Source organism: Glycine soja, chromosome 2, assembly GCF_004193775.1.
Source record: "Glycine soja cultivar W05 chromosome 2, ASM419377v2, whole genome shotgun sequence".
Taxonomy (NCBI): domain Eukaryota; kingdom Viridiplantae; phylum Streptophyta; class Magnoliopsida; order Fabales; family Fabaceae; genus Glycine; species Glycine soja.
The window spans coordinates 50,500,610-50,513,256 of record NC_041003.1 but is presented as its reverse complement, the minus strand read 5'-3'; the positions used below and the strand labels follow the sequence as shown (position 1 = coordinate 50,513,256).

Sequence of the window (12,647 nt, the reverse complement as noted above, 5' to 3'; positions counted from 1 at the left end):
TTTTTTAAATTTCGTAAAAGAAAAATTCCTAGTTGATGCCCAATCAATCCAAATGATTTTCTCGTAGAAGACATGGCAGATGTTTGTCATGGTGATCATCGTGCTAGCGACTAGTTGTGTTTTTTAATTTGATTAAAATGTATTTGCAGTCTCATTTTTTTATATTATCATTAAATAAAAATATTATTTTTATAATAAATATTTTAAAATATAAATTTAAAGCAACTTTTAGTTAATTGAAAATATATTAAAATTAACTTTTATATTCTTTTAATATATATCAAAAAACTAAATGACCAAAAAAATTAGTGTTAACAAAATAAAAACAAAAAAGTCTGATCTGACCAAAGAAATTAGTATGTAACCCCTTAATGTTATATGGTAGTTTAATTTAATAGTGAATAATTGTAAATTAATAGATGTTATATATTCAGTACAAACGAATTTGGAGATCAAATTTCTATCCATATACTTGAGAGATTAAGAGATATGGTTATCCGCTAATGATACTATGCACACTATGTTGATATAATGCACACCAGATCAATTGATAAAAAAAGAAGAAGCTATTTTTGCACATTGATAAAAAAAAAAAACTAAAAGATGCGTATTGCTGGAATCAAAATATGACACAAGTAAATGATTTTCCAATTATGGAATTCCTTTTTTTGTTAAGTACAGTTACAAAAAAATATTAATGTTATATGTCTTACTAGCTTAATATTTTATGAAGAAAATATTATTTGTAAAAATAAATATACTGAATATCTTAAAATTAAAATATAAAAAATATTTAATACTTTATTCTTTCTAATAAGTAGAGTAAAATGTAAGAATTGAAGATTCAAACTTATTCTTACAATGAATTGATTGACAAGGTTAGAGTTGATTGGATTCGAATCCAATTTGCACATAATACGATGATATGAATTGAACATTTCAAATTAGGACCATTGCAAGTCATGAAGGACTAAGGAATCAGTTTTTTTTTTTTTTTTTGAAACGGCTAAATGAATTGCTACATAAATATGCTACGGAGATTCTACAAAAAAGAAAAGAAGAAGAAGAAGAAATGTCTATTTTTTTAAGTTGACTTAAGCATATGACTTGGTTAATTGAGAGTTTCTTTTCTATGTGCTTAGGAGGTTAGGGTTTGGAGAGAAATGGGTGAAGTGGATTAGAGCTTGTTTGTCTTCTAGCTCTATTTTGGTATTGGTGAGTGGTAATCCAACCTTGGAATTTTTGGTCAAAAGGTGATTGCATCAAGGAGATCCCTTAGCTCCTTTTTTGTTGAATGTTGTGATGGAGGGACTCTGCCGGATGATGATACAAGCGAATGCAAATAATATCTACTCAAGCATCTTGGTGGGAAAACATAATATATTGAAGTTAATCTCCTACAATATGCGGATAACATCCTCTTTTTTGGTAATGCCACTTTTGAAAATGTGCATACTATTAAGATGATGTTGAGATGTTTTGAACTCATTTCGAGACTTAAAGTGAACTTTCACAAAATTTTTGTAGGAGCTTCGGGGGTGGTTGATGTAACCTTGGAGGGCTTTGCTACTATGTTAAATTGTACGATTACCAAATTGCCTTTTGTTTACCTTGGGATCTCTATTAGTGCAAATCCAAGAAAGGAGAAAATGTGGAAGCCCATTATGGACAAATTTGCTATAAGGTTGAACTCTTAGAAACATATAACCCTCTCATTTGTGGGAAGGCTTTACTTGATAAACTTGATAATATATTCTCTCCCTTTATTTTCTTGTCTTTCTTTAGGATACCTGGAGGAGTGGAAAAAACAATTGAGAGGTTACAAAAAAAATTCCTTTGGCCAAAGTCTCATGGGGTTTAGGGGTAAAGAAGGTTAAGTTTTTTTAATGAGGCACTTTTAGGTAAGTGGAGATGACTCTTGTTTAAACAAGAGGGGTCTTTGTGGGGTAGTATTTTGGAGTAAAAATATGAAGGGTGGAGTGAATTAGTAGATGGAAATGTGCCAAAAAATTCTTTTATTTAGTGGCGAGACTTGTGTTCTATTTGTGGTAGTCAAGAACCTTTGTCTTGATTTCAAACTCGTTGCAAGTGCAAGATAGGTGATGGGGGAAGGCAAGCTTTTGAAAATATATTATATATATTGGTAGGGGATGAGAACTTAGCTTCTTCTTTTCTTAGGTTGTTTGGTCTATCAAAACAACAAGATGAAACCATTTGCAAAATGGGGAGGTGGGAAAATGAAGTGTGGATGTAGGACTTAGTGTGGAGGAGGCGTGGTTTTGCATGGGAAGAGGTGTTGAAACAACATTTAAATCAAAAGCTGGCAATGTCAAATATAATTAGCAATATGAAAGATGATTGATTGTGTACTGAAGGTAAAAATGGAGATTACACTATAAATAGTGCTTACATGCTCATTAGTGATCTAAGAGAGGGAGTTGAACGCCAAGACATGTTTTGGAGTTATGGGGCCTAACAGTCCCTCCAAAGGTCCATTGCTTTATCTGGAAAGTGTTATGCAATGGCTATCTTCTAAGTTGAACTTAATTAGGAGGGGAGTAGTACGGATTCATCTTTGTGCCCATTTTGTAATTCTCAGGAAGAGTCCAGTGACCACATCTTGTTTAATTGTAATTTTAGTCATCAGATATGGAATACCTGCAATGGTTGGCTGGGTTAGAGTATAACACCGTCAGGGGAAGCCCATATGCATTTTTTCTGCAACATAAGGGGATCTCTGCACCTAGAAGAGAAATATGTGTTCGGATGAATATGTGGGCATCTATCGTATGGAACTTGTGGAAGTTAAGGAATCAATGTATTTTTCGAGAAGCGCATTGCACATACTCTAATATCCAAGTCAAATTTTAGTAGAGTAACAATTCTGATATATGAAGTAATGAAGTAAATATATATATTTGAGGTTGTCATGCACTATTTGTAGAGAATATATACATTATATGTTATGTGATCATTATTTCATTTTGAGCTTGTCACATCTTATGTAAAAAATCTGATGCAAAACATATAGTTATTTTTTTTTTGTATGTAGGGCTTATATTTGTAGAGGCAGCATGATTGACAATTGTGGTTTCTTGATTTAAAGGAGTAATAATTAAAAATTATTCTTGAAAATTGTCATACAAATTGTGTAGTTGATCAACACAAAAGGCTGAGTCAATTAAGTAATTTAATGTTGAGCAAAGTTGCTTGACCTTTTTTTATTTATTGAAGTTGCATGACCTTACTATATACTTTTAGAACAAGAGGTAATACAATACTATAGTGTTAATACTTGAATATTCCAACAACAAACAATACTCAGGAAAAAGTATGGCCACAAAGGTGGGGGAGTTTGGAAAACAAAATATCACAATATTTTAAAATTTAATTTTGGAAAACAAAATTACCAATAATTTTATAGTCCAATTTTTTTTTTCGTGTTGAATACTAATACACTTCTACTATGATGAATATTAGCATTCTGTGTATATATAGCCACAAAGGGTGCTCAACTTATATACATGTGTTGTGCATGAGATCTCTAGAAATCAAATCCAAATCTGCTAGCAACACTGGTTATATTCAGCAAAATATTTCCGTTAGTCATTAATTTTTTTTATTAGTTTAAAAATTTATTTGACTGTTTGGTATATAAGTCTTTTTAAGTGATTTCTTAATAATTTCTACCTTATTTTGAAACACTTTTAAAACGGTAGCTTTTAACTTGTTATATTTTTTTTTTATTTTTATTCTCGATATATTTATTCATTATCTTTATTATATTTTCTAAATAAATCATGATTTTATTATTTTCTGTTATTTAACACTTTTTAACTACAACTAGTTTTATCGAACACTTTTAATATAATAAGTTAGTTTTTCAACTTCCAATTAATTTTGCCAAATATAATCATACTCTTTAAAATACTTTTTATATACTTTCTCTTATGGGTTAAAATGTATTCAACATATAAAAGCTACAACTAGTTTATTATTTCCTTTAAGATTCTCCTTTTTATATTTTCTTTTATCATACTCTTTAAGATATTTCTTTTTATATTTTTCCTTCACTTTTATCTTCAATATATTTATTCATTATCTTATTACATTTACTAAATAAATCATGATTTTATTATTGTTATGTTATTTTATACTTTTTAGCTACAACTAGCTTTATTGAATACTTCTAATTTAATAAGTTAGTTTTTCATCTTCAAACTAACTTGGTTGAATATAATCACAATCTTTAAGATACTCCATCTTATGTACTTTCTCTTGTTGGTTAAAATATATTGAAATTATAAAAGCAAGACCAAATTTTTAAATAAGATGTAAAACCCATAAAATTTTGTGATTTTGAATAGATTTCAATGAATGAAAATGTGTTAAAAAGAGTGTATACAATATTTGATTAACATTTTTCTCAAATCTTTAAATAAATTTCTACCTTTCAAAGGATTAATTCTTTAAAAAGAAGAACATTCTACCGATCTGACTTCAATAACACCAAAAAAAACAGCAGCAATTCATTCCATGATACATTTTCTGTAAACACATCCATATGTGGACAATTCTTTGGTATTTTATTAGAAACAAATGATTGAGCGGGATAGTTTCTGCGTCTCGGGCAACAAAATAAAAGGAGTTTGTGGATCTTACTATATAATAAAGGAGTAAAACAAATAAAAACGTATGTTAGATGACATATATATTGTTTTAAATACTTTTTTTTATTACTTTGAAAAGGCATTGCATATTTTTATATTTTTAAAATGTTAAAGTTCCTTGTTGATTTAATATTAGGAGGGAAAATATGAAAGAATAATATAAATTAAAATACATAACTTAAACTTTTGATTTTACATCATTAATATTTTTTTTTCTTTTTTTTCTTTTAGAAGTGTATTTTACATATTATTTCACAACTGTTTAAAATACCTTTTCAACAATTTTACACTATCATTCTTTTATTTTTATTTATATATTTAATTTTCTTAATCACTATTTTTTAAAACTCTATATCATAATTTAAATTTTTACTATAAATTATATATTAAAGTAATATTTATACACTATAAATTTTAATTATGTAAAATAAAATTCTTATAACGTAGAATAAAATACTATAAAGAAAATAATATTAAAAAGTATAGCAATTGTGAGAGGATAAGATGATGTAGTATTTTTCAATTAGAAAAAGGAAACAAAATTGTAACGTAGTAGTTCCGATAAAGCCGAAAGAATTGAAGGAGGCAATGGAATTCCCAGTTGGTGGTATTTAATATAATAAAAAGCAGATAGTTGTAACCGAAAGGAGGAAGGGGCATAACCGGAAATAGATTAGCTTAGATTAGAACGGAGGCAGGCGTCAAAGTTCAAATTTTCAAGCTTCCAAAGTGGGAATATGTATGTTAGATGTTTTTCACGGATGATAAGGTTTTATCATATGTTGTTATATAAAAAATTATGTTCCAAGTTTCCTACTTAAGTAACCACCAGGAAACTGGGATGAATTGAGAGAAAGGGTAGGATATAAAATAGAGTTGAAAGTTAAAAAGAGGAGGGAGGGTCAAAGGAAATAGAAATGATATAGAAGTAGAGAAACTGTTTAACAAGAAAGAAAGGGGAAGAAAGCTTGAGCCAAATGTATTTTAAATTTAGATGAAGAAAGAAAAAAGTGAGAGAGAAGAGAACACCGACGAGGCAAGAGAGAGAGAGAATTAAAATAATAAAATTAGGATTGAGAAACGGACGAGGAAGTCCGTGCTGGCAAAAGATTCCCTCATTCATTCACTTACTTTTTCTATTGGTGCTGCACAGTAACTGCTGGGAGGTGTTAAATAGCAATTTTGATTAGAATTAGAAACCCTAAAAGGAAAAGGAAAAGGAAAAGGAAAGAGGCATGGGGTGTGCCAGCTCCAAGCTGGAAGATCTCCCCGCAGTGGCCCTGTGCCGGGAGCGGTGTGGTTTCCTGGACGAAGCAATTCACCAGCGCTATGCACTCGCCGCCGCTCACATCGCTTACATAAATTCTCTCAAGTCAATTGGTCACTCCTTACACCTTTTCATTCAGCAAGACATGGATTCTCCTCCTTCCCCCTCTTCCTCCCCTTCTCCCCCTCACAAACTCGCCCAACACCTCCCCCCCTCCTCTCCTTCTCCCTCCGATTCCCTCGGCTCCCACCTCCACTTCCACTCCGACTCCGACGACCTCCCCTCCCTCCACCATTCCCCTCAATCCTCCTCTCCTATTCCTATCGCTTCTTACTTCACCGGTCCAGATCATCACCCTCCCCATCTTCATATGAATTTCATGCAGAACAAGGCCTCTCCTTCCATTGTCTACGAGCAGATGCCTTTGAGTCCCCAAACCATGTACGTTGGAGAGTCCTCCTCTTCCTCCTTTTACCCTTACCAGTATCCCCCTTACCCCTACCCCTACGATCCCTATTCTGTCGGAGTACCCTCTTCCTCGCCTCCTCCTCAGCAGCGCCTTCCCGTTTCCAAGCCTCCCCCGCCTCCGCCCTCTCCTCCTCGCTCCTCCCCTTGGGACTTTCTCAATTTCTTCGATAACAGCGACGACAAGTACTATTCCCAAACTCCTTACCCTGCCACCGCCACCGCCACCCCCAGCCGCGATTCCAGGGAGGTCAGAGAGGAGGAGGGGATCCCCGATTTGGAAGACGAGGATTACCACCATCACGAAGTCGTCAAGCAGGTTCATGGGGATCAGAAGCTTGTCCAGCCTAAGCACGAACCCCCTCCCTCCTCCCACCACAAGCCGGACGAGGAAGACGAAGATGATGATGATGATGATGATGATGATGATGATGATGATGATGATGAAGATGAGGTAGAATACGAGGTGCACGTAGTGGATAAGAAAGTAGTTGATGGTGATAATAATGATGGGAACAAGGCCAAGGAGCACGCCGCATTGCGTACCCGGAGACCTGGTTCCCGGAATCCACTTGAGGTTGCCAAAGAGATTCAGATTCTATTTCAGAGGGCTTCCGATTCTGGTGCCCAAATCGCCAAGATCCTTGAGGTCGGCAAGCTTCCCCACAATAGAAAGCACGCAGCTTATCAAGGTAATAAGGATAACAATTCACATTTCTCTCTATTCACATTTCACTCCTCACTCACCTTTACCTTATCGCTTCCTGCGAAGCAGCTTCTTCGAAGATGTTACAAGTTGTTGCTCCCTCATTGTCCCTTGTCTCCTCCCAACCTTCTACTTCCAAAGATGCCGAATCCGCCTCCGCTGCTAACATGGATTTTGATGTTGATCTAACAACCGGGGGGCGCAATCTTTCCTCTACGCTGCAGAAGCTCCTTCTTTGGGAGAAGAAACTCTTTAACGAAGTTAAGGTATGGATCTTAAATCACCAATCTCATTCATTCCATTGCTTTCAGTTTTTTCCACTTTTAATTTTTAATCTCTGTGAGGCAATTTAATCCTGCTGCATTCACATCAGTTCTTGTATATTCTATTGTAACCAACCTGTGCTGATAATTTGAAAGAAACCAACTGATCAGAAGTCTTTTATGCCATAAGTAAAACATTGTTAACCAGTGTTTACAGGTTTCCACATTTTTTTTTTCCAACGTTCATTTGTTTGCAGGCAGAGGAAAAGATGCGTGTTATGCATGATAGGAAGTGTCGCAAGCTGAAGCGTTTGGATGATAGGGGTGCTGATTTTCATAAAGTTGATTCAACTCGAACTTTGGTTAGGAATCTGTCCACAAAAATTAGAATGGCAATTCAGGTGGTTGATAAGATTTCTATGACTATAAACAAGATAAGGGATGAAGAACTGTGGCCACAGCTGAAGGAATTAATCCAGGGGTATGTGATGTTAAAAACTAACCATTCTTGTTATTTGTTCAAGTCCTAAATGTCTCTCTGTTAATGATGGGCAACACTGTATGTAGGGATGGATGGAAAAATAATCCCATATCTATGCTCCAATAATCCAATCCTTCAATTCCCCCCCAATCCATTGGATTATTGAATTTTTGAAAATGCAACAAGTGGTGTTTCTTCCTATTAGTATTTATTTAGTATTGAAAGCCAATTACTTCTTCCTTCTGCCTTTCCATCACTATGTGATTCATAAAGTATAACATACTTTTAAATGGATGGTTTTAATTAGTTGGATCAGGGATGGATGGGATTGGATTTTTTCATTATATTTCTAATGGATCATAAATAGATCGATGGATTGTTTTTACCAATCCATTATTATCCAACTCAATTTGTGCTTCTTTTTTGGGTGCTTGTCTATTATCGTTGAGTTGATATAAAATGACCTTGTGTGGAATGTGTAGATCAATCAGCTGGTAGTGTCAATTTTTACAGTTATAATAAAAACTATGCAGGCAACCACATCTAAAGGAGGGGTAAGAGTTGAGGCTTTGTTCTCATCTTATAATGAGTCGGTCAAGCATTTTCTGGCCTGTTCAGTGGCACTTTCCACTTTCAGCTGTTTGTATTTGCTTTTAGTAACTGAACTAATTATGTGCTCTACAACATTAGACAAAGGTTGAATGGAAGGGGTTATTTTGTTATTAAGATTCCATTCCATAGGAATCATTTCCCCTATATTTCAACCCTATGAAATGAATCGATATATTGATGGACAATTTCCCAGAATTCTTTGATAACCATGGTCAAATGTATATATATATATATCCTGAGGAAATCCAACAAATCCACCTGCAATCTACACATAATGCTGATAGAAGCAAATACTTGGCCATCTTCGAAGACCATTTTTGATAATTTTAATAAATCCTGCTATTTACTTTGATGTATGTTTATAACTTCCAACCATATAATCTAGATAATTTGGTGGTTTATCTGTCCAATTTCTGGATAATGTTGTGCTTGAGCTGTCAGCCAGAGGAATAATCATCCTTTACAGGGGAGATGATGCAACCCTACAAGAGCTTTTCGAAGAAATTATTACTCTCCAATCTACAAGAGGAACCTAAAAACCTTAAAATATACCCTGTTTATCCTTGTGCAAGTGGATTGAACACTTGAATTCAGTATTCTCCATCCAGTTTTCCGTTGCACACATGCTGTGATGTTGTCACCCATGCCATTTTTATTCTTCTCAAGTTTGTATGGTTGAATTAATGTTCTCATTTTCTTTTGAAGTTGCTAACATTTTTCTGTCCTTTGGGATAGGACATGCATGAGAGATATCCATTCATACATAGTATAGGATACATGTTTTGCCTTTTCTCATACTAATGTAATTATCACCTGAGAATTTTTTGGGAGTCTGTGCATAACATTCAATGTATATATGGTATAATATGAGTTAAGCTTTATTTTCAGGTTGACTAGAATGTGGAAATCCATGCTTGAATGTCATCATGATCAGTGTGAAGCAATTAGAGAAGCCAGAATACTGGGTTCCATTGGATCCAGGAAGAAGAGCAGTGATAGTCATCTCCAGGCAACCAAGCAGCTTGAACATGAGCTTATCAATTGGACATTCCAATTCTCTGGCTGGATAAGTGCCCAGAAAGGTTATGTTAGAGCATTGAATAATTGGCTGTTGAAATGTCTCCTGTATGAACCTGAAGAAACTCCGGATGGCATAGTCCCCTTTTCCCCTGGTAGGATTGGGGCTCCGCAAATATTTGTAATATGTAATCAGTGGTCCCAAGCTTTGGATAGAATATCTGAAAAGGAAGTTGTTGATTCCATGCATGTATTTACCATGAGTGTGCTTCAGATATGGGAACAAGATAAGCTAGAAATGCATAGGCAGGTGATGCAGAATAAGGATCTAGAGAGAAAGGTGAGAAATATGGATAGAGATGACCAGAAGCTGCAGAAGCAAATTCAAGCGTTAGAGCGAAAGGTGGTTCTGGTATCTGGAGAAGGTAAAGGTCTCTCAGTTTCTGAGAATATCATATATCAGAGTGACAAAAGCAGCAGTCTACAGGCTAGCTTACAGTGCATTTTTGAGGCCATGGAGAGATTTACTGATGAAACTGTGAGAGCTTATGAGGAGTTGCTACAACGGAGCAAAGAAGAAAGTGCTGCCCGGAATCACGAGAGAGTCTCATAGGGTGGTGTGTAGCTGATGGAAGTTGGAATCATATTATCCTTGCCATTTGCCGAGAAGAGAAACTAGCTGATCTCCCTCTACTAACTCTATTCTTTACAATAGAGTCTTGGGAGGAGGGGCTGGGTTTGACTTCTTACTAGGCTAAGCTAAGCTAAGCTAAGCTGCATTGGAGCCGAAGATGCTGCTGGGATGGGACAGTGGAAATTGTTGTCAAACGGAAGGAGAAGTGAGGTGTGAGGCGCACAGTGGCTTTTTGGGTACTCAGTGCTATAAGGCTACAAGTGAAGTTGTGCTGGCTAAAAGACAGTGGAGCCCACAAATTATAACATCTAAATGGTCTTTCTTTCTGCATTAGAAAATAGAAATGAAGGAGAAGGACGGACTTTCAGGTATATAACCCCTGTAACTGCAACTGCAAGTCATGATAGAAAGGCGCTCAAATTGAAGCAGTGAAATTGGAACAAGTTTCTCTCCTTCGCTGATGAACGTAGCTAGCTAGCTGTCTGTCGGAATAACGCACGTCACTGAATGCATGGGTGTTTATTGGTTCCTGTATTAAAATTATGTTCATTTCGTAAAAATATTCGTTTTCAAGTTAAATTATTGTACAGATTACCTATTAGTAACACTGAGCAGGCTTAATGGAAAAGCATTTAGAATAAAATATTTTTTTTATAGCCATTCGTTCCTCAACTGAAATCAATTGCTGAGAACTGTTCAAAGAATGAAAACAGAACCCCGTTATTATTAAATGCAAAGCAACTCACATTTGACATCAGTGGTGGTGGGCTCTTCCGTGACCAAATTTTGTTTATGACAAGACAAGATAGACAACAGAGAGTGGAACAGGCTGGCCAAAGCAGAGTCGAAGAGCTCTCAAAGTGAACCAACCTCATCACGGTTGACTTAAAAAGTAAGTCCAGTTGAACTAATTTATTTAGGGTGTTAGAATTTTTGGTGGCAGATCCAAAAATATGTTTAAGAGTAAAATCATGTTTAGTTATCTCTAAAATCAATTTACGAACTTAAGTTTAACACAAACTTAAGTTTGTAAATTTTATCGCAAACATAAACTTTTGAGATAATTCACAATTTGGTTTATGAAATGGAAGTGGCAATTTGTTTATTTTTGGCTCTAAATCTATATTCTTACAGACTAATCTCCCAATGTCTGAATTTACTTATTTTTTAGTTTCTCTTTTAATGTCCATAAACTTATACTATTTTAGAATTAAATTGTTCAAAGACATATATTAATATGTTGTCATTTTCAAGATGAAATTTTGTATTGGTATTAATAATATAAAAAATAAATAAAATTATACATTAAAAATAAAAACTAAAACTTAGATAATCATCATATGATAATTATATTAAAAAAAGAATTTTCATATTATGTTTAGATAGTAAAACTGATGCATAGGAAGAGAAACATTTGAATTTTTTTAACCATTTCTTTTTACTAAAAACATTTTAGTACTACTTGTTTATGTACTCCTTACCTAAAGGAAATTATATATATCTAATTACAAATGTCTATAAATATGATTAAATAATGAAATAATAGTTGTCATTTGTACTAAATAAGTTTTTCAAAAAGTTGCCTGTCAAAAATGAATTTGTCATCAAGGCAACTTTTTCAATGTTAAAAGGAAAACTCAAGACTAAATAAGTTTGTTAACTCATTTGTACGTTAGGATAGATTCAAATGTGTCCACAAGCTTGGATGGGTTCCTCATATATCATACTACTCTAATTTAAGAAAGCACTATTTTTTGGAAATTGTGAATAACATTATCTGTTTTGAGAGTAAGAAGTTGAGGTGTAAAACATCTTTCTCATTTGGATCATAGTGTTGAGAAATTGTTTGATGCCTAAGGGGTTTTCTTTTAAGTCCTTCATCTAAATTCGTAGCAAGTGAAAGAGTGACTTTGGTGAGTTTGTTATGGTTCTTGATGGGGGGTGTTTATGGAAGGATTTCACCTCGTGGGAGTTAGGTCATGTGGTGATCTCTGTCTGTGTTGGAGAATGCCACGCTTTTTGCTTTCGACACTCAGCTTCTAGCTTTTTTAACCTTTTATTTTTATTTTTTATAAGATCTTGCTAATCTAGCATCAATCTTAGGAGTTGGTCATAATTTTTAGGATGAACTATGCTTGTGTGAGGTGGTTTCTTTGCTTTGCTGGGAGTTTTTTCTATCTCACGGTTGTTATGGGACACAAGCTTTCAAAAACTTCTTTTGTGACAATCGACTAATGCTCTTTTGTTGGTTTCTAGTTCTTTTGTGAAGTTTTATAGGACCTTTCTTTTGAGTCATGCTCCATGTTTTTTCACTACATCCTCCTTATTTTTTTTATTCGTGCTCCATATCAATTGGTGCGAGTACAATGAAAAATAACTTAAGAGTTGTTTCCTACCAATGCTCATCTTTAGCCACTACAGGTTGCCTCAAAAGGGGGAATTGTTGGTATTATAATGGTAAAGATGTCTTAAAGTATCAAAGGGTGCACTCATAGAGATTTTGATGCCAAAGACAATGTTCGTCAAATTAAC

General features: G+C 34.3%; 1 protein-coding gene across 1 annotated transcript; it reads left to right on the top strand.

Moving 5' to 3' along the window:
• The first annotated feature begins 5,736 nt into the window (after window positions 1-5,736).
• LOC114403965 (nitrate regulatory gene2 protein-like) lies at window positions 5,737-10,775 on the top strand. The gene is made up of 4 exons (XM_028367183.1): window positions 5,737-7,094; window positions 7,178-7,374; window positions 7,629-7,852; window positions 9,353-10,775. Exons 1-4 carry the CDS (start codon window positions 5,906-5,908, stop codon window positions 10,092-10,094), a joined length of 2,352 nt encoding a protein of 783 aa, XP_028222984.1. The 5' UTR covers window positions 5,737-5,905; the 3' UTR covers window positions 10,095-10,775.
• The last annotated feature ends 1,872 nt before the right edge of the window (window positions 10,776-12,647 follow it).

Bases quoted from the DNA above. Each gene is read 5' to 3' on its own strand.
- LOC114403965 (XM_028367183.1), top strand. From the start codon at position 5,906: ATGGGGTGTGCCAGCTCCAAGCTGGAAGATCTCCCCGCAGTGGCCCTG. The intron at 7,095-7,177 runs GTAATAAGGATA...CCTGCGAAGCAG, and splicing joins AAAGCACGCAGCTTATCAAG to CTTCTTCGAAGATGTTACAA. The intron at 7,853-9,352 runs GTATGTGATGTT...CTTTATTTTCAG, and splicing joins CTGAAGGAATTAATCCAGGG to GTTGACTAGAATGTGGAAAT.